Source organism: Paroedura picta, chromosome 13, assembly GCF_049243985.1.
Source record: "Paroedura picta isolate Pp20150507F chromosome 13, Ppicta_v3.0, whole genome shotgun sequence".
Classification (NCBI taxonomy): domain Eukaryota; kingdom Metazoa; phylum Chordata; class Lepidosauria; order Squamata; family Gekkonidae; genus Paroedura; species Paroedura picta.
The window spans coordinates 21591636-21619009 of NC_135381.1; the positions used below are offsets into that span (position 1 = coordinate 21591636).

Sequence of the window (27374 nt, forward strand, 5' to 3'; positions counted from 1 at the left end):
TTTCTCAAGTCACCTGCATTCCCTTCCTTCAGCTACTTTGCCACCAGGTTCCCTTGCCTCTTAATTCCCATATCTAATGAAACCTCATCCCAGCCTGGTCCATTCACAGCACTCTCCTAAAGACACTTTCTTAGCAGTAAACCCCACTGAATAGAGCTGAGTATGATTCCCAGTAGACCTGTTTAGGAATGCTTTTTAATTTCTCTGTGGACAGTGTGAAGTCTCCATTGCATCAAAATGACAACGTTTCCCTTCCTCACAGAAGGTAGACTGAATATACTTTTTTCCTCCCTGCTTGACCCTCAACTAATATCAAAGGCTTAACAAAAGCTAATGAATATGGATAGAAGAGTGGGACTTGAAAGGACTGGAAAGAATCTCGCACCCCCCTTGACAATCTGTGGTATTTCTTCTGAAAGCTATCCTATTTCATACACCTTTTGGGCCTACATTACTAAAATATGGGCAAAGATCACTTCTAGCATTTGCAACCATTCTGTTAAAATGCCATTCGGAACCCACCAACAGGAGTACACTTGAAACACACAACACCTGGCCCCTCTGGGCATGTCTGAGATAAACTGAATTTGGGAATGTTTTGAGCAGGGGTAGTCAAACTGCAGCCCTCCAGATGTCCATGGACTACAATTCCCAGGAGCCCCCTGCCAGCGCTGGCAGGGGGCTCCTGGGAATTGTAGTCCATGGACATCTGGAGGGCCGCAGTTTGACTACCCCTGGTTTTGAGGCTCAGTGAGGTGGGTTTTTAAGAGAGTTACACTATGTTCCTTTAATGTTGTTCCTTTGTTATTGCTCACTAGTCAGGAAAACAATCAGGGCAGAAACTCCCACTTAAAATCATTGTTTTGCCAGCCTTGCTAACTTCTCTCGGTCCTAGTTAGCAAGGCTAGCAAAACAATAATTTTCTGTAGGGGTTTCTGCCCTGATTGTTTTCCTGACTAGTGAGCAATGACAAAGAAACAACATTAAATTGGTTTATTCTGTTGATTTGTTTAAAATAACACATTTAGTAGCGTTTTATTGTTTTTTTCCCCGAAACGGACAGGGAAAAAGCATACTACAAACCAGAACACAAAAGAGAAATAAGAAAATATAACAAAGTGGTGGTGAAACATAGTATTGAAGATATAGATGTATTTATGGATAATGAAGCTGCCAGAAGCACAGGGGAAGGCAGGGTGAACATTTTAAAATAAATAAAATAATTATGTCAAGCGCAACAGGGTGTCAGGCACACAAATTGCAGCAGAACCATACTCCGTATAGTACTGGAATGGGGTGGAAGGAAAGTGAGGATTTTTGTTAGTGTTGTAAACTGCTCCTGAGGATGCAGGATGGCCAGAAAACTGGATATAATAAACAACTGTTAGCTTTGCACTTCAATGCACCGTTTTATATCCCTCACTGTTTATTGTGTCCACTCACAAAGGAAGGACACCATAAACTAGTTTTTAACACTGTTATATGCTTATAGATGAAATTGATAATAGTAGAGCTCACTGAATATACTCTATCATAACATTAAATAGTAATATATCAACCACCATCATTCTTCTGCTCTGATTTGTTCATGAATTTATTTATTTATTAGCCATTTTTTAAAATTAACACATATTGCTCTGGGTGTAGATTTAAGTATGTAGCCGTGTTGGTGTGAAGTAGCATAACAAAAATTAAGTCGAATAGCACCTTTAAGACCAACAAAGATTTATTCAAGACAAGAGCTTTTGTGTGCATGTCTGAGGAAGTGTGCCTGCACACAAAAGCTCAGGCCTTTAATAAATCTTTGTTGGTCTTACATTTTTGGACTCTTATTTTTGTTGTGCTGTGGTTGTATTTGTTGCCAGTAGAAGGTGCAATTCCCATCATTGACCAGAAGGGGGCAGTCCCTTACCCAAATCATCTTGGTGTCTAAGGCAGTTTTCTACACCAACAGAAATGAGGCTTTGGACTTTCATTGGTGAGAAGGGAGGGGTTGTTAAAGGAACTGCATCCAGCAGCTGGTTGCAGCCATGCATTCTATGTGTGGCTCCTCTTAGAAGCTGCAGTTAGCACTAAACACTGCAGCCTGACTTAATGAATCACAAACACAATCCAAAAATACTTTTTATTAGGGACAACTAATCAACACAGTATAGCATTGCAAGCAGTTATGTACTCCAGAACAAATGCTGGTGGGGGCTCATGGGAATTGTAGTCCATGGATATCTGGAGGACCACAGGTTGACTACCCCTGCTCCAGAACACTTCTTGATGGATGCTGCAAAAGCAGCCCGGCTGTCAAATGGCCTGTTACGATTGTGCCCATTTTGAAGGTTTTGTTGTGGCTTCCGGACTCCCTTCAAGGTTCTCTTTCTGACCTATAAAGCCTCTTATGAACTGACTGGGACCCACTGGAGAACCTAGTCTCCCACCATATAACTCTTATCAAACCTTCTCACAGCAGTTTCCCCTGGTATCCCCTTCATTTAGGGCAGGGGTAGTCAAACTGCGGCCCTCCAGATGTCCATGGACTACAATTCCTACGAGCCCCTGCCAGCGAACACTGGCAGGAGCTCGTGGGAATTGTAGTCCATGGACATCTGGAGGCCCGCAGTTTGACTACCCCTGATTTAGGGAAATGAAGCCAGCAGCAGCCTGCCCCCAAAGACTTGTTCTGTGGTGCCTGCTAAGGCAGGGGTAGTCAACCTGTGGTCCTCCAGATGTTCATGGACTACAATTCCCATGAGCCCCTGCCAGCAAATGCTGGCAGGGGGTAATGGGAATTGTAGTCCATGGACATCTGGAGTACCACAGGTTGACTACCCCTGCTGATAAGGTACCAGTTGCCACTAGAAATTTGCAGTTGAATCTCACCAATCATTTCCACCTGTACAAGGAAAGGCATGAGAGTACAGACCTTTGATGTACCTTGCATGGTGTCTCAGGGGTCATATGGTTCCCAACCTTCAGGTGGAGTCTGGAGATCTCCTGGGATTGCAACTGATCTCCAGACAATAGGGATCTTTTTACCTTGAGAAAATGGCTGCTTTGGAGGATAGACTCTAGGGCATTATACTCTGCTGAGTAATATCTCCTCTCCTAGCCCTGTGCTCCCCAAGCTCTTCCCCCATATCTCTAGGAATTTCCCAACTCAAGAGTTGGCAAACCTAATTTCAATACACACAAACACATATATAGGGTTCCCAACCTCCAGGTTGGGTCTGGTCGTCTCCTGGATTTGCAACTGATCTACAGACTACAGAAATCAATTATCCTGGGGAAAAATGAGTGCTTTGTAGTGTGGATTCTATGGCATTAAACATCCAGGAATTTCCAACTACGTGGGGGATCCCCCATTCCTCAAGAACAGAATTTCAGGGGGCATTCTGGGCTGCAGCAGAGAAGCTGCATTCCACTGACAGCAATTGTTCCAATACCCAAGCTTTTCAGTGGGATTCCAAACCATATAAATAACATTTCCTGGCTATTTTCAGAAATCTGTAAAATCAATTTTTTCCCCCAGCGCACTCAATAAACTCAATAAGCTTGTGTGGGGTTTGTTTTGACAATTTGGTATACGGTATTTTCAATTTTATGGACTCATTTTATTGAACAAACTTTTGAGCCATTTATAAACAAATATACAGCTAATATATTGAATTATACATATGTATGAAACCTTCCATTTAAACATCCTTGTAAGGAAGGCTACACAAGGAATTAGTGAATGGCCCAATTCACCCACTGAGTGCCTTGACTAAGGAGGGAGCTGGCTTCCTAGTCTAAGGCCAACTACCCACGACATCACACTGTATAATCTGTGGAGAACATGTTTGAGAATGTGTTCCTTTTTCTGTCTTTTTCCACTCTTGGTGTCTTATTGTGCAAAGTGTAAATAGCAAAGAAGCTTTCCACTGTTTTAGGCATCAACCCATGTACATTTTTAAAATCAGTTTGCTCTAATACAAGCCAATTTTTGTCCTTTTCTTTTTTATATGGATACTACTCTGAACAGGATGCTGAATGTTGCAGCTGGTTTCTAAGGACTGCACACAAGCCAAAAAGCCCAAAACCACACAAAAAAGGATTTGGTCATATGTGAATATTATTTATACATCTCAAGCTATAAGGCATTCAAATGAACAGAGTGTCTGAATGAATGATGACTCAAATTTGTAAATTACATCTTTTAAGATTCCTGATTGTACCATTTGTTCTGCTTTTGAAATGAGCGAAAGCTAAGGTGACCAGATTGTCCCACTTTTGGAGGGGCATCTGGGGGTACCTGGCAAATTGTACTTATGTTGAAATTAAAAATATAGATATTACAATACTATTTTTGCATTCTATTAAACTTTTTGTTGCTCCATATAGACCAAATTTTTAATCAAGAACCCCCCTGGTCAATGGTGTCCCAATTTACCAATGTTAAAATCTGTTCACCTTAGCGAAAGCACATAATGAAGTTTTCAAAGATAAATATACTACCCAGACAGCCATCTGCCATAGTGATGTGTGCATAGCAGAGATCCTGCTGCTGATAGGGTTCACTTTTGTAATAGTTCGTAATGCTTATTGTTTTTATTTTTGCTAATAATTTTAAATGTTGCATGAAATATTTAGCCATTTTACATTTTTAACTGAATAATATTTATATTAACAACAATAGTTTAATACATGGTCATCTCTTCTGCAAAACCATATTCTGAGGAGGATACAGTTGTTTAAAATAATAAACTCAGAAGTGGGGGAGGACTACGGCTTATTAGAGGAGGAGATTAGGGTCAGATTGCTGAGCTACATAATGGTTTTCTTTCAGCATAATTTTTTTTGCTCTTATCTTTGTGGGTCTTGAAGGTGCTATTGGACTCAATTCTTGTTGTGCTGTTTGAGAACAACACAGTTACCTACTTGAATATATTTGATAAACCTGTTCTTGGGCTTACCTGCTACATGGATCACTTCTAACTTGAGGAACCAAGCCTGCTGGGAATTTTGTTACAATCAAAGACAACCTATTAAGGAATCTATGAAATATCCTGCTATCATATTTGAGTGCAATATATTTTGTGGGAAGCAGGCTCCACATTATACAGTTGTTGTTGTTAAGTGCGAAGTTGTGTCCGACCCATCGCGACCCCATGGACAATGATCCTCCAGGCCTACCTGTCCTCTACCATTCCTCGAAGTCCATTTAAGTTCACACCCACTGCTTCAGTGACTCCATCCAGCCACCTCATTCTCTGTCGTCCCCTTCTTCTTTTGCCCTCAATCGCTCCCAGCATTAGGCTCTTCTCCAGGGAGTCCTTCCTTCTCATGAGTTTCATGAGTTTCATGAGTTTCATTTGAGTTTCATCTTCAGGATCTGGCCTTCTAAAGAGCAGTCAGGGCTGATCTCCTCTAGGAGACTCGCAAGAGTCTTCTCCAGCACCAGAGTTCAAAAGCCTCAATTCTTTGACGCTCGGCCTTCCTTATGGTCCAACTTTCGCAGCCGTACATTGCAATTGGGAATACCATAGCCTTGACTAAACGCACTTTTGTTGGCAGGGTGATGTCTCTGCTTTTTAGGATGCTGTCTAGATTTGCCATAGCTTTCCTCCCCAGGAGCAAGCGTCTTTTAATTTCTTTGCTGCAGTCCCCATCTGCAGTGATCTTGGAGCCCAGGAAAATAAAATCTGTCACTATCTCCATTTCTTCCCCATCTATTTGCCAGGAATTGAGAGGGCCGGCTGCCATGATCTTTGTTTTCTTGATGTTGAGTTTCAAGCCAACTTTTGCACTCTCCTCCTTCACCCGCATCAACAGGCTCTTTAGTTCCTCTTCACTTTCTGCCATTAGAGTGGTATCATCTGCATATCTGAGGTTGTTGATATTTCTCCCTGCAATCTTGATCCCATTATACAGTATTATATGCCAATCCAATAATGAGGTCTCCTAGGAATCATACCTTTACCAATAAACACACATTTAAAAGAATTAAACAAATTAGTCCCTTTTTAATATTGATTGGTAGCATGTGGTCTAAAGTGATCACCTTTTTTTGGAGTAAGAAAAACCCTTCCTGGATCCATCTTTCCTGGGTCTATGTAGCTCAGCATCTTCTTCCCATCAATAGTCAACTTCTGGGAAGTACACAAGCCAAGAGTTATGCTTCTGTGACTTTGTCTAATCTTTTTCAAAGTTAGTCTAATCCTTTTCATATTTAATTATGCATTGCATTAAAAGCACGTATTTATTTTGTCAGCTTACAAATCTACTGTCAGGTAATGCAACTGGACAATCTTAAGTATTATTATTAATTTAATTTAGATCCCACCACTCTCATTATGCTGTCTCATGGCAGGTTACAGATAACCCCCCCAATAAAACATAATATATAAATTATATAAATGACATAATTTATTCTCTCTCTGTATTGTTCTATGAATTCACTGTAAACCACTGAGCCGCAAGGGAGGGCAATATAATAAAAATATAAAAATGCAATAAAATAAAATATTTATATGTGCACATACACATCGCATATGCATGCATGAAGTCCTTTTAAATAAAACACGCATGTTTTTTTTAAACACCGCGCAATCCTATTTCCATTTAAGCACATTGGTCCTATTTTTTAGCTAAGTGTGTTTTAAAAGTGTTGCTGCAACGGTAATTTATTTTTACTTTATAAAATGAACCCGACATTTTGCCTACTGACAGGCATAGAAACCCACCATGACCTAAAACCACGCCATTCCCTCTGCGCATGCTCCGATGATTTCAAACCGGCCACTGGGGCCTTTTTAAACTACGCGTCCCGGTTCCTCAACTTGGGAGCGCTTGCGCAGAACTCCCATGCCGCTTGGTGGGGGAGGCCTGTAAGCGCATGCGTACCAACTCGTACTCGATTTTTCTCTTGCGCACGCAAGGCCGTGTGATAATTCTACCCCTCCCCACCGTCATTACGCGCCTCCTTCTCAACGCCCTGTTGCTTCCCAGAAGCGCATGCGCCTTCGTACTAAACGGGCACTTATCGCGCTGAGAGCGGGCGATTTTGTGACGTACAGACGCCGGCCGCGCGGCCTCCGTACGCTACGCACAGGCGTGCTTACGTGAGTTCGCGGCGCAGCGCGTCCCTCCTTGCTCCTCCGAATGAAAGGGAAGGTCCCAGCGAGCGAGTGCCTTTGAAGCGAGCGGCAGTGGCGGCGGCTCTGGGTCCCTTCGCAGGGGCCGCCTTGCTTCTCTTCGCCATCCCTTCTGGTCCGGTGAATCCGCCGCTCGGCCGATCTCCCCCCCCTGGGTCTGGTTGCTATAGAAACGGGTCCTTTCCTCCCCCCCCCCCAATCGCAGTCCGTTGAGGCAGATCCCTGAGGGGGAGGTTGGGGTTCATAAGCCGGGGGGAGGGGGAGTGATGGCCGCCACCGGTTCCTCTTGGGAGATCGAGAAATGGGGGTGGGTGTCCTCTTGTTGCCCCCCTGGGGAGAGGGTGACGACATCCAGGGGTGAGGTATGTAAGTGTGTGATTACCCAGTATAATTATACTTTTTTTTTTTTTTTACTACTGAGGGTCCCCAGGCTCGTCAGAAAGAAAGTGACGAAATTTAAATAAAGTTACAGTCTGTGGAGTATTGTTCTCACCATATTAGTAAATAGTGATCAGTATGTAATAATATTAGATGTTTTCACTCCATTGTTTAAGAGAAAACATGCTTGCTTTGATGTTTCTTTTCTTAGGAAAAAGAGGATTCTTCTCCCTCCATATATGCAGAACGCCCTTCTTGATAAGACCGAAGGTCCTCCTAATGCAGTATCCTGTCCTCCATAGGTGTATGAGCGCAGCATAGGGGACAAAGCTGTTGCCCTTCTTCCAGGAGCTGGTGTTCAAAGGTATACTGTCTCTGAATGTGAATGTCCTGTTTAGCTATCAAAGGTAATACTTTCTGCCTCATACTGAGAGGTTGCATATGTTTGTCCCTCAGAGTCCCATTTTGCAAACTGTGGGATCTGATTGTGCTTGGCTTTTGTTGATCTCCTGTCTGATGTTGTAGAAGTCTGACTTGCAAAGTAGTCTTGCACAGTTGTGAGCTCTGCTGTGTTTGGTAGGGCTAACTATTTGGACCGATTCTTATGGTTGCACAGTGATAAAACAAGTTTGCATATGTTTAGTAGAACAGTTGCATTTATATAGCACTTTTCAAATGTTAAGTGGCTTGTATGTCATCCTTGCAGTGTCCCTGTGAGAGAATTCAATACTGCTATCTCCACATTTCAGATTTGATGTTCAGAGAATAATATTTTGTGTGGGTTTGTGGATTAAGTGAGGTTTGAATCTAGGATTCATTTTTATTTGCTCTTATAGCATGCCAGATAGACAGAAGGATAGTTCAGCTATCCTTTCTCTGCCTTAGTTTCACTATTGAATGGTAAACTATACCATCTGTAATAAGCTAGTAGAAATTTTTAGAGTCAAAATTATTACAGTAACATTTTTATGTCATTAATTTGGTTCACTAAATAGTATTCTGGAGCACAAGTGTTTATTTGAAATAAGCTTGAGTTTTTTCCCCCTGGGTTGAAGCTAGTTGATGAACTTGTATATTTTCCTTATGGCTGAGCTGTTTTTTGGGGGAAATCTTATTAAGAACAGGACACTTTTGTGACTTAAGGCTGTGAGTTCAGATCTGACTCTTTTACTAGCTCTAGGAAGATCTAGAGTTAGATCCACGTGACTGAAGTTTAGAGAGTGCTCTTTCTGAATGCCATAGTTGCTGTTTGTGTTCATTCTGTAATATAATTTGAATAAATCAGGTCCCATGTAAGTTACATCGTTAGCAGTATTATGTTTCCTGAAATGCTTAGGGGTGATGTTCTTGCCGTATGACTCCCCATAACTCTGGCTAAAATCTTTTTAATTTGGTAAAAACGTTCTTTGAGACTTGCTGCCCCGTACTCTAATAATATTTGATCAAATTTAAATCATGTCAAAACACAAGCCCATTGAGAAAATGCTTGTGAATGCCTGTGAGTCATGTGATCTACTAGTTTTCTTTGAATTTGCAATGAGTCTCAAAAAGATGTTTGGATGGTTAGAACAGCATTGGTTTAAAGGCCGCATTTTGAATTGTTCCTGGACAACACCAGTGGCAGATATGGGAACATGGGTGGGAAAAGTACAGGTGCCACTTGATTTTTCCACACCAGCTGAATTGCCCATTTATCTTCCTTGAAGTTACAGCCCTTTGTTATGATAATTGATATTGTGACTTTTGATGCACTACCACATCTGTTAGTATGCTGGGTATATATAACCCAAGTTATTTAAAAGGTTCTTCACTTGGGAGAATAGGTTAAAATGTGTGTGAAGGTGTATGTGTGCAAGCACTTATAGCATGCGCTTCAGCACAGTTCAGCCGCCTCGGCGAGCACTGAAACCTGAAGCGGCGCGTAGGAGGTCAGCAGAGAGGAGGGGTGGCGGCGGCACTCCGGCCGTTGGCTGCACATAGGCGCAGAGCTCTGCACCTGCATGTGGCCGCCACCTGGCGCATATTTGCAAGCATTTATAGCTTAGGGTTGTGCACTTTGGCGCAGTTTTGCTGCCTTGGCAAGCACAAAACTCAAAGCGGCGTGTAGGGGGCCAGTGGAGAGGCGGGGTGGTGGTGGTGCACCAGCCGCTGGCTGCACGCAGGCGCAGAACTCTGCGCCTGTGTGGGACCACTGGCTGGCGCACCACCCCTCCGCGGTGATGGCTGCCTCTGGCTTCAGTGATTGCTAAGGCGGCCAAACTGCACCGAAGCACACAACCCTATGTTTGTCTAGAAATTTGGGACTTGTGGCAGTCCTGTGTAGAGTGGCAAAGTTGGGTTGGCTGACACATAATGGCCTGGTTCGGGGAAAATAGTCAAACCAAGATTTAGCAACTTAAGGGCCGTGCCCCATAGTGTCAAATCCTGTCCCCCCACCCTTGTAGTTAATGCTACCTGTTGTTTCCCATCTGAATTGGCCAATTACAGTTTTCAAAGCTAAAATTGGAATCAGGCTTTAAAATGTGCTTTTTAATTCTGGCTTGGAGTAAACCATGATTTTGGCAACCTAAGGAATGAGGGATGACTTCGAAGTGGGAAGAGGGAGAGTCTGAGGCATGGTCCAAGCAGTCAATTTGGGATTTCTCTGTTATGTGGGAAATAGCTTTAAGTAAGGGCACCATTGCTAAGCATTCTATGGTAGTATTTACCGATTTAGCAGTGAACATGTTTAAATGACAGTGCCCTGTTCTTGCTGTTTTGGATCAGGCTATTAATGGGTTATATACATGGAGTTTATATGGAAAGAGTTGAAATTGTGTTCTTTAAAATAAAAGGAAAGAATTTAAGCTAGATGACCCTTGTTCTATAATTCTAATCACATGCTTAACTATACTACTACAGTCAGTGGGGTTTTCAAGTGTTTAATTTTGGCTGCATTGTCTGTTAGCATTTTATTAAGCTTAAGGATGACCAGATAAAATAGTGTCAGGGTGCAACCCTGAAGACAGTTTTATCTCAAATAATTCAGAATGCTTAACCTGAGATTCCACCAAGGATTTTGCTGCTTTCAGATTTATTTGCGTTGCATTTTCAGAAAACGAAATGAAATTAAAATTTTCAACTGCTTCCAAATTAAGACTAGTTTTTAATTCCCCCTCCCTTTTGAGCCCGTGATTCGCTGAATGAAGAATTTGTGCATGTTGCTAGTGAACTGCTTTATAATCAAAAGACCTCTTGCAAATTAAATAAATTTTTACTTCTAGCCTTAATAATTTGGACTTTGAAATTAAATCTGCTCACACATTTGCCCTCTTTGGGAAAAGCTCTGAAGTCAAAGCCGAGAGAAATGACATAACTAGGGCTTGACTTCAGCAGCTAAATAGAGCGAGACAAGAAGCTCTTGAATTTCCCTCCTTTCCCTGGGCTTCAATGACATCACTGTTACTTTCTCTCCTTTAGTGCTGAATAGAGTCTGCTGCCTGAGCTTTCAGAGCCAGCTTCCCCCCACCCCACCCCATTTTAGGAATTGGCCATTTAGTAAACTGCAGTGAAGCCACAAGAAGTGCTTAAGATTCAACGGGCATTAATGAAATAAATAAATAATTTTGCTTGTTTGTACCAAGAATGTATCAAACTCTGGATAGATTATGATTATATATGTTACATTCTATGTTTAATGCTTGCTTTGCTTAAAATGTTGGGGCACTTATGAAATCTGCCCAAGTAAACCCATCGGAATAAAATAATACTGCTTAAGGTCCTGATTCATATCAATTATTCATATAAATTCATATAAAGCCTCTCAGGAAATAAATCAATAGCTTATGAAAAAAGTCAACAGTTTAAAATGGTGTTAAGGTCTATAGATTTGCTTTTGTTGTGATGACAGGTGGGATATGTGCTGAGCTATGCTTTGCATGTTGAAACCCCCTACGAGCTATTCCAGATAGCTATTGAGCTCTCAGACTTGCTGTTTCCATGCAGAGCCCTATCCTGTGCTCTGCTTCTCAGTCATATTAGGTGTGATAGAATGTTGTGAAAATGGAACAGAGGCTGCTGTGTCTTGAGCAACTGTCATTTTATCTGTTTTTTTAAAAACATGGTTTTGACTTTGGTGTGGAATGTAATACTTCTCTGAAAAAATTTAATTCTCACATTTTAACATTTTGAAAATAAATGTGGCTGTTATCCAAATGGTTTTCTCCATTTTAATTCACATGGCTATCCATCCTCTGCCAGTTGTAACGTTAATTATATGAAATAATTTATAACAACTATATAGCTTGCATGGTTAAACGCTTTCTGCATTAAATTTTGTTTTAAATCATAATTTCCCACACTTAACAATGTCTCTGTTATAAGCTGATATCTATATCTATTTTAATTGCCAAAGGAAAACAAAATTCTAAATAAAAAACTCAAGCAGCAGCATTGCTGACTTAATCCAAAATGATTCAGGAACAATAATATCTGAACTGTATTTCCCTTTCCTGCCTTGTTTTATATATTGCTGTGTAGTTCCAAACTGTGAAAATATATTTTTGGGATTTCCTGTTGACACAGATCCTGTCATAATAAATAGAATTCTCCTGTTATTACCAATAAAACCATGCACAAACTATTATAGCATTACAAAAGTAGAAGGAATATGCTTTTCACAGCGTTGTAAAAATTCTACCTGGTTTGCCACCAAGTTTCAAGTTGTCATAAAATTTTCAAATTGATGTCTAGGAAGACTTTGAGGCTTGCAACTCAGGATGTCTAGGGCAGCTTTTTTGGTGTATACGTACTTGTGGATGGCAGTAATCTTTGATAATACTGTGACCTAATCTTCATGTGTTCATGGTTATAATAGCAAGGGCAGAATCACACATATTCACATCATGACTTGATAGGATAGGGTTGTGCTGTTGCTCACCGTGGCTATTTGGAAATAGCCTTTACTCACACTGGACAAGGAAGTATTCATCCCTGGCTCCAGTTTTCAGGAGTTGCAGATGAGCAGTTTCCGTAGCTTCTGTGCTAAGGGCCTTGGAGATTAGGACAGGCTGTATAGACTAGAGTATCGAATCCTCCCCCCAAATCTTCTGGTATTTGCCAAGGAAGTGTTGGGATCCCTGTTTGGAAGAGCTGTGCAAGCAGCTATCATAGTATCTCAATGAAACCATGCTAGGATAATTGCATATGTGGTTTTACCTTTCTGGCAGCCATGTTGGTTCCCTGAAGGCCAGCATCTTGTTCACAGCCTATTTGAGAAAAAGCAGGGGACCTTTATGCTTATAGAAATGTTTGCACTTGCACATAAATCCAATAGACAAAGTCACTGGTCACCAATTTGCTATTTGGTATGTCTTGAATCTAAGTCCTAGGAATTTGCTGGAAGAATTATGCATAATGTGTGTTTTTGTTTTTGCCTGAGTTTACATGTGTTCAGTATCTTCAAATCATGAATAGTAAAAGTAGAGCACTGGACAATATTGCATTATTTTTTTCTCCAGAGTCCAGTTGTGAATCGTGCCGGTTTTTATGGTCTGCTTTCTTAGTTTTAATTTTGCCACATTCTTTGGCTACTCAGTTTTCTGGTGACAAAAGACACCACTCTTTTTCCTTGGAGAGCTAATTCTTTGGCTGTAGGCAGATTTATTTAGAAGATTATATTCACACACCATATTGTAGCCTGAGGCCCTGTGAATCTTGAAGCTGTTTTATCAAAGAAATGCTAAGCAGCTATTGAAGTTGAAAGAGACCAACACCATAATTTGTACTTTTTTGTACTCTATAGCAGCCATAAAGATTGAAGTGGGTGTTCTTCAGGCGATTTAAAAAATCATGTCAGGCTCAGTTGGACAGAAAAAAGGACCGGGGAGACAGCGCAAGTGTGGCTTCTGTAGATCCAATAAAGATAATGAGTGTGGGCAGCTGCTGATGTCTGAAAACCAGAAGGTGGCAGCACACCACAAATGCATGGTAAGTGCCCTGAAGGACAATGAACTGCTGTGTGGGCTGTCAGAGTGGGTTGCTGTCACATTGATGGAGAATATTTGTAAGGGAGAATTGGTGGGGGCAAAGGGGAGTAATCATATTCCACCTATAGCTTCTTCTGTCAGTTCATTGCCTGCCTGTATTTTCCCCTGAAGCTTAGTTTCAAGACTTGTGTGACTTTCAAAAAGTTTAGAATTGTTGTATGCTGTACAAACTTGTAAAGAACTGTGAAGGATTAATTCATCACAGAAACTGAGCCTTGAGTGACAGGCTGCTCTAAGGGAATTGATTGGGTAGAATCAGCTGAACAGGGAAAGACTTCTGAACTGGATGCTGGCGAGAATTCAGTCTGATATCAGCCCTAGCTGAGAAGAGTTAAGTAATGACAGTTTTGGAATTCAGCCTTGTTTGAAAGCAGTTTAACACAGATGGGAGAACTGGAAGGAAGTTGGCAAGGAATTTGAAAAGTAAGCAAAATTTCCTGTTTTGGGCCAAGGAAAGGAGATAAATCTTCTAGAGAGAGGAAAATTCCTTACTGAGACAACTGGTCTGGTATGGTTAGAAACTGCTTGTAGAGACCTTGTCAGTTTAAAAACTGATGTACTGATGTTTCAAGAGAAGGGTTTGGAATACTGGAAAGAGTATACCAGCCTTCTGGAAACCAAAAGAGTTGGAGAATACTCAAATAAAGTGTTCTGAAGTGTTTCATGAAAACACGAACAAAAGCCTCTCAACATAAAGATTTTAAGACACTGTGAAAAGCTTAAGAAACTCTCTTTAGCCTGAAACATAAGAACTAAAGCCTGTGCATTTACTGTGCAGAGGCTTTATCTCACAAGTTTCTACCCCTGATTTCACCTGACCTTTGTGTTAAATAAAATATTTTGTTATTTTTAAATTTCAAAATGCCTCGAATGCCACATAAATTGTTTAGGGAGCTCCCTGTCCTTCCCTGAAGTTTTTGAGCTAACAGACAAAATATCATGCTGTGAGAGGGTGGGATAGCCAGAATTCCTCATCAACACATTACTAGGACAACACATTACTGGGACAGCTCAAAATAAAGGGAAATAGAAGTGGAGGGAAAATCTTGCCTCTGACATCATAACTTGAAGTTGCTTAACTGGGGATAAACAGTTGTGGGTAAATGGAATTTCTGCAGAGGTTCAATTGCAAGGAGGGTTAAGCACACCCCATCTTACCCTCTAATATTTTCATGTGCAAATATCACCTATTTCTTATTCAGCACCCCATGTTTGCTGAGATTACAGGTAATCCTGTGATAAACTTGAGAGTAAGTCCATGAAAATCATTGGATTTGTTTTTGAATAAACAAGCCCAGGATCAGGCTGCACCATATAATCAGAAGCTGATCATGACTTGCTCTGTTCATGTTTCAGTTAGTGGTGTGTTTTGTTTGAACAGCTTGTCAAATGTAGAAGGTTCAATTTTCCTTATTTGAATAAATGTTGAAGTCTCATTTTCCTGGTGTGTGTATATTTCAGCTGTTCTCATCTGCCTTGGTATCCTCTCCCTCTGATAATGAGAGTCTTGGAGGCTTTTCTATTGAAGATGTGCAGAAAGAAATAAAGAGAGGCACCAAGCTGGTAAGTTACTCTCTTTGGACTAAAACAATGAAGTAGCTTCGCTTAAAAAAATGAAATTTCTTGGAATGTTCAGGAACTTGTCAACATCACAACTTTGTGCTCCTGCTTATGTGGGCCCTTGTGTAGTTTTGAGGCAGTGCCTAAGCAGTGACCATTGAGCCCTAGCCTGAGGATTTTGCTTCTGGTACAGAAAGACATGCTCTAATTTACTGCTGTGCCCCTTGAACATTTTCCCTCTTTATTGTTGAATAGTAAAATTAATGGATACAGAGCTGTTGTCTGGAAATAATACAGAAGCAAAGCCAAGTGCAAATTGAGAAGAAAAGAGGTATAATCCCTTTAATACAGTTTTTGTACTTCAGCAGTAGTCTTCGGTAACAAGTAGTCCGCATTCCCAAATATCGTGAAACCTCTTAAAAGCATTACAAAGTTTGGTGTATTGTAACCAGATCAATTTCCTAACCAGTTGGATTATATTAAGAATCTTGGATTAATTTTGAAGTTATATGAAACCAAAGGCTTGTTTCACTTACAGGTGTATTTCTGATAGCAAATTAACTGTTTCATACTTTGTGCAAATAATGTGAATAAAGCTTTTGAACATATGAGCCTACCATATTCCTAGTCAAGTCATTGTCTGTTCAGGCCAATTTAGCTGGTAGCATCTCTCCATGGTCTTTCCTAGGCCTATTACCTGAGATTTTTTTCAGTTGGAGATACTGGGAATTGAGTATGGGTCTTCTGTATGCAGAGTATGTGTTGGACCACAGAGCTATATTTTGTCCCCAGACCAAAATACCATTTTTGTTTTGGTCAAAAAGGCTGGAGCCAGTTTTCCAGAACATGAGCCCTAAACTGCTTAGTAACCTTGACAAATAGCCTGTAAAGTTAGCCTACTTTTATCTCCATGTTTGTAGATGAGAAGGGCCTGGTCCTGAGGAGTGAAGGCTTGCTTTAAAATCCCCATTGCATTCAAAATTGAACATCAATAAGAATTGCGGACTTGCAGCTATGTCCTTACCCCATGTATTTATTTGTTAGACAGGCAAAATAGAATGTTAAACAAACAGGAATGTGGGATGTGATAGAGCAAAGCAGTTGCTGAAGAGCACACATACTTTTCTGGGGTTAAAGGTAAAGGTATCCCCTGTGCAAACACCGGGTCATATCTGACCCTTGGGGTGACGCCCTCTAGCGTTTTCATGGCAGACTTAATATGGGGTGGTTTGCCAGTGCCTTCCCCAGTCATTACCGTTTACCCCCCAGCAAGCTGGGTACTCATTTTACCGACCTCGGAAGGATGGAAGGCTGAGTCAGCCTTGAGCTGGCTGCTGGGATTGAACTCCCAGCCTCATGGGCAGAGCTTCTTTTGCCACAAGAGGCTCTATTTCTGGGGTTAAATAGCCTTTTCTGCTGTTTTTGATTTGTATAGCTCTATTTCACGTCTCTTTTGAATTTGAAAAATATAATAAAGGTTAAACTATTCTTGCCAGTCTTTCCGTTGCTTTTGTCAGTGCTTACGAGATTGTCCTTCTCTTTCAGATGTGCTCATTGTGCCATTGTCCAGGGGCAACCGTTGGCTGTGATGTAAAAACTTGCCATAAGACCTATCACTACTACTGTGCATTGCATGATAAAGCTCAGATCCGAGAGAAACCCTCCCAAGGCATTTACATGTAATTATTTATATTTTTCTTCTTTTTTGCTGTTGTTTATGTAGAAGGCTTGAATGGTCTCTTGCCTTTTGTGTCAGTGCTGTCCTCTTTAGTTGTTGCTGATGTACCAAAATAGTTGTTTAACATAAATGTATTTCAAGTGTATTTAAAAGTTTCAGTATTTTGGTGGACTTAACTTTTTCCAATGTTCTGCCCTCAGGATATTGTGTCGAAAGCATAAGAAAACAGCTCACAATTCAGAAGGTAAAATTACTTGTTTAAAATAGTTGTCCTGCAAATATTCCATTCAAGAATAGTTGAGTACAATCAGAATAATGGGAAACAACACCATTTAGCAATATGACACCTGGATAAAATATATACACTCACATGGAAGGAGGAAACAAAAAAGGAAAATGAACATAATGCCATTAAAATTGAGGTATAGAAAGATGCAAAAATGCAAGTTTTTATCTGTGCTTTATGAAATAAGTGATTCACTTGGGATCACTCTAAAATTGGCTAATCAAGATGCAAGGACATCCATGAATCTAGGTAATAGTCATCAGTGTATTTCAAGAGGAGAAGCATTTAGAGACAGTGAAGAAGCATTGATCTAAGTGTTCTGAGGCCATGGATAGTTAATTTGACCAGAAGGTAACAAATTATGCTGAAATATGAAATAGTTGTGAGGACAAAATCACAAAAGTTTAGCTGTTGAAGTGCTGCTTTGTTTCTAAGAATTGTCATGAAGCCAATCAGTTGGAATTCAAACACACATTTGACTCTATTGGACATGGTTTCAGTACATATAGGCTTAGCTCAGTGGCCTCGCCAGTTTATCACCGGTTGTACCACTTTGATAAGGTTGCCTGCCCTTTAGACTTTATTTGTGCCTTTTGTGGTAGTGTAATATACGTGGATTGTGGCATCTACTGTTTGTAATAACTTCCTTTCCACCATCATGTGCATATGTGTCTATGTTTCATCATGTAACTAAGTAGGTTTTGACACATAAAAGCTTCAGTAATGCATAGGGATAAGCACAGACCTAAAAATTCCAGTTCAGGGCAATCCCTGAACTGGAATTTTTAGGTCTGTGCTTATCCCTATGCATTACTGAAGCTTTTATGTGTCAAAGCCTTCTTAGTTACATGATCCCTGAATTGTTACATGATCCCTGAATTCAGGCAATCCCTGAACTGACCTGGAGGGGATTGCCTGAGAAGCAGGCATTTAATCTGTCCATTTCATTTTCCCTGCAATGAAGAGGGGAGGGGGAAGCAAAAAGGGGGAATTTAATGGTTTGCAGCCACTTAAACCTAACAGCTGGGTGGGTGACTCTGGATGAGTGAAGGAAACGATGTGCATTGCGATCCTCATTTTCTTAAATTCCATCTAGACAATGTAGTACTCAGACCTAGTGTAGGGTTGCTAATATGGTATGACAATATCACCTCAACCAAGACATCACTTTCTTCTTGTCCCCAATATCATAATCGGAGCAAACACTACATGCGCTAGATCAGCCTTTCACAACTTATCATTGAAAAACCCCCGAAATGTTCTTCAGGCTTCAAGAAACCCCAGAAGGGATGTGATGGTGCAGAATATGGTTGGGAAGCATAGCTGTGCACATGCCCATCTAGGGCCCCTCCCCTTCCCATCCCCTTCAGACCCATCATTGGGAGGGGGTGGATATGACTATATATTGGTTGTGTCACCAGATAAATGTTAATTTACTCATTCAGTAAACCCTTCCAGGGCTGTCAAGAAATCCCAGGGTTTCACAGCCCACTGATTGAGAAAGCTGGAGCTAGATATAAGAAAAGCACTCCTCTTAATTTAGAAAGGCCACAAGAATTCAAGAAGGATAGAAACATGTTTGCATGTTTCAGTCCCTCTTCCACTGGGTTATCTCTGCAATCCACACAGCTTGCATTGAAACCAATATCACTTGCCCAGGGTCCCTGAAAGCTGAATTGACAAGGGCTCAGGTGTCTTCAGCAGCATTCCATGCCAGACTCAAACAGGAATACATTTACAAGCCAGCAACATGGTTCATTCCCTCTCTGTTCATCAAGTACTACTTGGTGGATGTGGACCTCAGAAGAGAAGCTGCAGTGGGAAAATTGGTACCTTATGGTAGTTGGTGCTAGCTTTCAAGGAAATAGTTTTAATAATTCTTAAGAAATGTTCTGACATAGCTGTTTGTATATAACTACTGAGTGACTTCTCATACAGCTGGTTTGTCAGTTTCATGGTTAAGATTAGGTTGTTATGACTTTTGGTATGGGTTTGGTTTAAAACCCAAGACTTGAACTAGTGAAGCTGTGGTGCCATGGTTTAGACCCCAACAATTCCTATGCTATCCATACCTTTGTGCTCTACAGGGTATTACGTAAAATGATGATTCTAGCTTGTAAGGTTTCTTTTCTCTTGTATCTTTCAGCAGATTTAGGTGAAGATCTTAATGACCATGAATTGGAACCATCACCTCCCAAAAAGAGAGGGCGTAAAGGAAGGCCCAGAAAAATGAGTCTCAAAGGGCAGTCAGAAGACACTCGATCAACATCTTCACACGGCACAGACGACATAGAAAGCAGCTCTTATGTAAGATTATTATAGGTTTCTTTTTAATTTTAATATGAAGTTCCTTAGCTGTATTCTGTTGAAACCATATTTGTTGTTCTGGCATACTATTTTAGAAAAGTGTTTTTCTTTCAGAGAGACAGATCACCCCACAGAAGCAGTCCCAATGATACAAAACCTAAATGTGGATTCTGTCATGCAGGTGAAGAAGAAAATGAAGCTAGAGGGAAGCTTCATATATTCAATGCCAAAAAGGCAGCTGCACATTATAAGTGCATGGTGAGTAAGCAGTGTTGTCTTAACTTTCTGGCAAAATACACGTTTTCAATAAACTGACTTTGGATTGTGAGCAAAACAGTCCCCTGTATCCTAATTCAGAGTCCTGAAAAGTGGTGGTCCACAACTCCCTGTGCCCCCACTGCTTGCTCAGGACTGTGCTTGTCACTGTTTGTCCTATCCAGACATCAGTAAGAGAGTGTGATGAATGATAAGCAAATGCTTCCTGTCCCATTCCTTCCCCAAGTGTTTTGACTGTCCTGAGTTCCTTCTCTAAACAGTCCCACCCCGATGCCAGAAGATACACAGGACCTGGGTCCTTACGTTTCTAATGCTACTTCTGCATCTCTTTTTAGTTGTTTTCTTCTGGCACTGTACAACTGACAACAACATCAAGGGCAGAGTTTGGTGACTTTGATATTAAAACTGTGCTTCAGGAAATCAAACGAGGGAAGCGAATGGTATGTTCTTATGGTTTGAATCTGATCTTCAAAAATTTAAAGTGCTTTAAAACTGTTTTTCATATCATGGCTTCCCTGCCAGCGGAATTCTGGGGATTCCTTACTTTGTGAAGATGCTGAGGAAATATTGGTCCTGTGTCTGGGATGGGGGGGGGGCTCAGTGGGTTGGGTGCTTTCAGCATATTGATGCTGAGACAAGTTCTCCCATGTTGCTTGAATTCTGCTGAAACTTCCCTGAGAATATGAAATAAAAACTTTGTGGAAACATTGAAGTAAAAACAAGATAAATTAATGGTGCAGTTAATTTCTTGTCCTTTCACCATCACAGAAGTGCACACTCTGTAGTCAGTCTGGCGCAACTATTGGATGTGAAATCAAAGCTTGTATCAAGACTTACCATTACCACTGTGGAGTGCAAGACAAAGCAAAATACATTGAAAATATGTCTCGAGGAATTTACAAGTAAGTGCCCTTTTGGCTGTTTTTTTACCTTTGATACTGCTGGAAGTTGATAGTGAGAGGCACTGTAAATCAAAACCTGTATCCAGGACCTATTTACTTGAGATGGTACAAAAACTGGCCATGAACTCCACTGAAATCTATAGGCCTCCTCACTAGTGTAGGCTTTGACACAAGATTCATCAGGATTATGATGTGTGTGTGTTAAAGGACACTTATGCTTTTAAGTGAGACGTGCCAGAATTGGTAAGTTGTTTAACATTACAGATCTACTTTTCTTCCACAAGCTGTTCATTTAAATGGCAGATGCTGGCATACATTTTTACAGTTAGATCACAGTCAACCCCCACATTACAATGTGATTCTGGGAATCTCCTCTTATTTCAAACACCAAAGTGTGGGTTTTGGCAGGATGTTATGGCTGTTGCTGTCCTTCCAAGAGCCACATTGATGGCATTTGGAAGGATGGCAACAGCTATTCTACTTCAGTGGGGGAAGTTATCCAGGCTGGTTAGGTCATGCCTCTCCTCGCTCAGGTAGGGCTATTCATATTTAAATGAATTGTGTGGCTCTCTGGGTGACTAGGGGCTGGCCCTTCCAGTTTTTGAATAGCCCTCTGCTCAGGTAGATTGGCTTGTGGCCAGCTCCTATTATACTTAACCCTATAGTTAAGGTTTCTAGAGTCTAAGTAAAGGTATCCCCTGTGCAAGCACCGAGTCATGTCTGACCCTTGGGGTGACGCCCTCCAGTGTTTTCATGGCAGACTCAATACAGGGTGGCCTTGCCAGTGCCTTCCCCAGTCATTACCATTTACCCCCCAGCAAGCTGGGTACTCATTTTACTGACCTCGGATGGAAGGTTGAGTCAACCTTGAGCCGGCTGCTGGGATTGAACTCCCAACCTCATGGACAGACAGCTTCAGACAGCATTTCTGCTGCTTACCACTCTGCACCACAAGAGGCTCTTGCTAGAGTCTACCTTAGCTAAATTTACAATGGAAGGGAAAGGCAAAAAGAAGAAGGCTACAGCTATGGCTGCAGATCGGCTGGAGGCTTCTGGCTCTGGGACCCAGCCACAGCTCACCTCTCAGAATGGCACTGAACCCCTGCCCGAGGCTTCCAGGCAGCTCGTCAACAGGATCCGTGCGGAACAGGCGGTTGTCATTCTCATCGCTCCCTATTGGCCTCGCCGTCCTTGGTTCTCCGACCTCATGCATCTAGCAATTGAGGAACTTTGGCATCTGCCAAGCAGACCCAATCTCCTTCAGCAAGGTTTTACCCAGACCCAGCTTGGCTTTGCCTGACAGCCTGGAGGTTGAAAGGTGAGATTTAGAGAGGAGAGGCTTCTCGTGGGAGATTGTTACTGTCATGTTACAATCTCGGAGGCTAGCCACTACACATATCTATAATCAAACAATAACACCTGGCAAGCATTTCATAGATGGGCAGCTCTTCACAAGGTGAATCCGCTAGACCCATCACGCACAGATGTGGTGCAGTTCTTGCTTGAGGCCGGGAAGAGAGGCTTGTGTCTGAATACTCTGAAGAGACAGGTCGCCGCCCTCAACGCTACTCTTGGCCGTAGTGCCTGCAGGAGCCTGAGCACCAACAAGTACATCCAGCAGTTCCTCAAAGTTCTGACCCAATTGGCACCCCCCTTGCATCACCGTTTTCCCACCTGGAAACTGCCCACAGTTCTTATGGCTCCCTTTGAACCTCTTTGCGAGGCTGAGTTCAGGTTTCTGAACTGGAAGGTTGTCTTCCTCGTGGCCGTGACCTCAGCACGTCGAGTCTCTGAGATCGCGGCTTTGTCTGCCAGGAAGGAATTCTGTATATTCCAAAGACATGCAGTGACTGTCTTCACAGATCCTTCCTTTATTCCCAAAGTGACCTCAACGTTTCCCAGTTCTCAAGGCCTTCTATCCTAGGCCTAAGGGTCCCAAGGAGAAGGAGTGGCATATACTAGATGTGCGCAGGGCCCTGCACATTTACTTGAAGAGAAAAGCAGCCATCTGACTGGATGAGTCTCTCTTCATATCGCACAGTACGCAGAACCTTGGAAGGGCCGTGTCAGAGACTACCATTGTTTGCCGGCTGAAGCTCTTTATTCGGCAAAGCTTATTAGGTGTTCGGACTTTGTCTGCCACTTGAAGTGATGGCACACTCCGCGTGAGCGGCGGCAACATCAGCCGCTTTCTCCACCAGGGCTCCGGTGGTGGAGATTTGCAGAGCAGCTACAATGGTCAGAACGTTCGACTTTGTTAGATATTTTAAGATGGACCAGGGTGCCTCGGAGGAGGCAGGTTTTGGCCATAGAGTCCTCCTGCATGTGGAGGATTGATGGGGCTCGCAGGGTCATTTGGAACCTTTGCTTCCCACTCCAGAAAATGCATCTTTGGCATCGCTAACCAGCCTGGCTGACTTCCCACACTGAAGTAGAATGAAACATTGGCCTTACCTGAAGATTTCTTTTCTTCAGTGGGGCGAAGTCATCCACTTCCCACCCTAACAAAGCAAAGCAGCAAAAAAACAAAACAAAACCTGTATGGGGGAGCTTGTAACAAACTGTAAGGCCCATCCCCTGGTTACCCAGAGAGCCACGCAATTCATTTAAATATGAATAGCCGTACCTGAGTGAGCAGAGGCATGACCTAACCAGCCTGGATGATTTCGCCCCACTGAAGAGAAGAAACCTTCAGGTAAGACTAATGTTTCAATCTCTCTCCTGATCTTTCTGAACTCAGCGTCAGTAATCATCTACATTAGCCTTTCTCAACCTTTTTACCATTGAGAAACCCCTGAAACATTCTTCAGGCTTTGAGAAACCCAAAAGTGATGTCAGTAGGCCTCTGTGCCATGCCCCCAGAAGTTCACATATCACCAGATGTAACATCACCAGGCCACCCCCACAGCACAGAAATATTTTCACTAGCCAAGCACAGCTACTAGCACCCTACCTGTCCCCAGAACACTTGGCCACAATGATCCATGCAACGGTCACTTCCAGACTAGACTTCTGTAACTCAGTCTATGCAGGCCTATCCTTGTCTCTGACCCAGAAATTGCAACTGGGTACAGAATGCGGCTGCGAGGGTCCTCACTATGTTATCATGGAGAGCCCATGCCCAGCTGATGCTGCGGCAGATGCCGGTTAGCTTCCGGATCACGTTCTTTCTGGTTTTAACCTTTACGGCTATACAGTGCCTGTGTCCTTACCTATATTTTCCCTCTTATCTCTTTATTTCTTTCACTTTTTCTATCCTCTTTCTCTCTCTTTATATCTTGCTTTCTTCATCACTCTCTTTCTACCTCTCTTTCCTACTTCCCCCCCTCCCCCCATGCTAGCGCCCGTTGTATCAACTGCAACAGGCTTTCCCTCTAGTATAATTCCACCCATTCAGGAAACCCTTCAAGGGCCATCAAGAAACCCCAGGATTTCATAAAATCCTGGTTGAGAAACTGTTTTCTATAACTCTATAAAGCATTCATCTGGGTGATTGCCATCTACTGTGGGAGGGGGGGATTTGGTCCTATTGTTTTTTCACAATTTTATATTTGCTGCTGGCAAGTTGTAAATTAATTTAACTGCCTCCAAAAGGTTGGAATCTGTATATGTGATCTGAATATGGCTTGACTGTGCAAAAGATCCACTGCATTAGTCCAGGGAATAGCAATTTATAGTGTTTTCATGGCCTTTCTGTTTGACACTCTGTAGACTGAGGACAAAAATGTATTTGGCTACAAGGGAAGGAGAGGGTCACAGCAGTCTGTGGGCTGGAGTCGTGGTTTACAGCTCAGATGTGGCTCAGCACTGATACCTCCTGTCCCCTCCCCCTTGACCTTATGACAGCCTGGGGACTTAAAGAGGCAGCAGGCACGTGGCCCTCCTAAACAAATAACCCAGTAAGCCTTTGCTTCTAGAAATGTGGGCCAGTCCAGCTGGTGAACAAAGCAGCCAGCTGAATGACAGTCACTGGACTAATCAAAAACTACTGGAAGCTGCTGTCGGCCTATGGGATAGAAACTGAATGAATCACACCGTAACTTGATTTTTGTGTTTGTGTGTACTGCATGGTTTTTCATCATCCTTTAGGCTTTACTGTAAAAACCATAGTGGGAATGATGAAAGAGATGAAGAGGATGAAGAGAGAGAGAGCAAAAGTCGTGAAAAGTCTGTAGCTGATCACAGTGGAGTTCCACAGCAGCAGCAGCTCAATGGAAACTAGGTATGGAAGCTCTCAGCTTGACAGCCCCTCTACCTGAAATGCCGCTGTACCACTGACCTAGTTGTTAAGAGTGGCAAGACATTTTAAATTGAGCGTAATGCCAATAAATTAGGGTTAAAAAAAACCTAAATACATTAACAATTGGAGTCCTGTTGCACAAAAACTGGGGCTATTTCTGAAATTCAGCAGAATTTGTCAAAGAAAGGCCCTTGCTTATGCCAATAAACATAGCTGTAATTAGGGTTGTGCATTGTGGCATCCGAATCAGCCATCACTGTGCTGCAGGGGAGGAGTGGATGCACCGTGCCTCCCCTCCCCCCCTGCGGTGTGGTGCTGGCTGCATTGGCCTGGAAAGGCCAATTTGGACGCTGCCGCGCACAATCCTAGCTGTAATGTCCAATCTGGTAATATGCTTTCCTTTTATTTTTCTGCTATCTTAACATTTACACTTTCCCCATCATCTTTTTATTTTTAAACAGGTTCAAGGGACAGAGTAAAACTGGGAATGAATAAGACATCCATAACTGCTAATCTTTTTAGGAAAATGCTTTATAAGGTCAGAGAAGGGTTAGTAACTTCTTTACCCTGCCCAACTGTTAGAAAATGTCATTGAACTGCCTGAAACATTCATGTGTGTGAGCCTTCAATCAGCGGCAGAGTTTCTTCATGTCAATATAACGTAGTTAGTTGTCTGCAGTGTCTGGAGAAAAAAAACAAACCTGAAATGCTACATAAATGATATGTAATGTGTACAGTGTCAAAGCCGAGGCAGATGTGGAAATAGTAAATTCTCCTTTCTACACTGAATATGAAGTTTGGGATATGTAAATTCAGTGGATTTGTGTACCACGGGAAGGTCGTATGTTTAATTTACAACGTGGACATGCCTGTGGTCGCAGCAAGTTGGTGAACATGTGCATTTTTGTGTTGAACTTTGCACACAAACCATGGCAGTGAGCTAGGAGGGAAAGTGCTGTTCCCCCTCTTTTTTTTTTTTTGGCAGAAGCACCCAGTCAAGAAAAGAATTCTGCAGCTTCAGAAGCGTGCTTGAACCATTTGCTACAACAGTGGGTTCTACCCCCAGCATTCCTGGCTGGAGACTTCTTGAGCAGCTGGTGACTCTGAGCTGTGAGCTTCAATACTCATGCCAAAGGGCTGTAGTTCATTATCTTGACCTTGACCATCCTCCTTGGCCTTTTCCCTGATTTGCCTAGAACCTGTGGCATTTGGTGACTGAAAATGAGAATGGTTATGTCTGGAAGCAGCAACATCCCCTCCCCTTCACATCGCTTTTTAGATTTCAAAGTTACCATTCAACTCTCACTATGGAAATTAGCCACCTTATTGGACATCATACCTCAAGTGCTCTGTGCTGCGTGGAACACATCATGTGTTGTCCCAAATACACAAAGAAACACATACACAAATCCTGTATGCTGTAAGAAGAATGCAGAATAAGACTCTGGATTTTCTTTGCTTTTTGGTTTTTACAAATGAACAGGTCAGTATTTCTTTTGAGTTTTGTGACCACTATACAAGAATGTTTTAATATTTGATTATGATTTCCCGGCAGACTGAGTCTAATTAGCTTGACATTATGCCAAGTCTTAACATCTTGGTTATGATGTCATAAAATCCTGGTATTCCTTACCTGTAGTTGTTTCTCCCATTGGTTCTGTAAAAACCTGTTGTTTTATAAACACAACCAAAAAGTCATACTAGTTGGCAAGCTAGCAAAACTCACTTCAGGTATTCTGGTGGGAAGCCATGTTGGTCTGAAGCAGCAGAACAAAGTTTGAGTAGCACCTTTAAGCCCAATGAAGTCTTATTCAAGTTATAAGCTTTCATGTGGAAGTGTGCTTGCACACCTTGAATAAAACTGTTGGTCTTAAAGGTGCTACTGGACTTAAAATCTGAAGTGAGAACAAAGTTTATTATCTTTTGAAATCTTCTAAATGTAAGACAATGCAGCAAATGAAAACAACAGTGTGACAGAAAAGTGACTGATGGTCACTTGAAATCAACACCGCAAAAGATTTTCACGATACGATCTATGTTTCTGAAGCCTTGTTTGATTTTGTGGGATTTTTATTTTTAACCTTTTATTGTCCTTTTTTTGTAATGCATTTCATTATTGTTTCAAGGGACTCAACTGTTGTATAATAGAACTTCAGAGAATCAAGCTGGAATTCAATCCATTTGGTTTGAAAATTTCCTGGAAGAGCTCAGATTTAGCAGAAAGGTTGTGTATAAAAATAAATCTGTTAACTGCTCTTATGCCATTGACCAATTTTTTTTTATTTTGTATTGTAATGGTCAAGATTAAAGGCGCAACTTGTACTGAAATAGATTTTTACCAGGGTGTGCGCTCTTTCAAAAGCATGAGTTGTTTTGGGGTTTTTTAAAAGTCATGTAATTGTTTCAGAATACAAACATCTCTCTTACTATATTAGATCAGTGTTGGTTTTTTATTCTTGTCATGTCACTATTCTGAAGGTTATGGGCAAGTTGTAACATGTTCAAAATAAACAAGATAAATGCCAACAACATTCCAAACAATTAAAAAAGCCTTGCTTTACTGCCTGTATGTTTAAACCAAACTTATTACAGAA

At 41.7% G+C, this 27374-nt stretch overlaps 1 protein-coding gene across 6 annotated transcripts; it reads left to right on the forward strand.

Moving 5' to 3' along the window:
* Positions 1-7060: 7060 nt before the first annotated feature.
* Positions 7061-27214, forward strand: PHF6 (PHD finger protein 6). 6 transcript variants are annotated; one of them, XR_013226308.1, is made up of 13 exons: positions 7068-7242; positions 7717-7869; positions 13288-13472; positions 14993-15094; positions 16637-16770; positions 16970-17013; positions 19202-19362; positions 19477-19620; positions 19974-20078; positions 20407-20540; positions 24630-24762; positions 25242-26263; positions 26907-27214. XR_013226308.1 is itself a non-coding variant. In XM_077308644.1 (12 exons), the coding sequence occupies exons 3-11, from the start codon at positions 13335-13337 to the stop codon at positions 24760-24762; spliced, it is 1092 nt and encodes a 363-aa protein (XP_077164759.1). In that variant the 5' UTR covers positions 7061-7242; positions 7717-7869; positions 13288-13334; the 3' UTR covers positions 25242-27214. The 6 variants fall into 6 exon arrangements, 5 of the variants coding, with proteins under 5 accessions (XP_077164759.1, XP_077164757.1, XP_077164758.1 ...); XM_077308644.1 differs by having other exon boundaries at positions 7061-7242; positions 19205-19362; positions 25242-27214; XM_077308642.1 differs by having other exon boundaries at positions 7066-7242; positions 7717-7912; positions 25242-27214.
* The last annotated feature ends 160 nt before the right edge of the window (positions 27215-27374 follow it).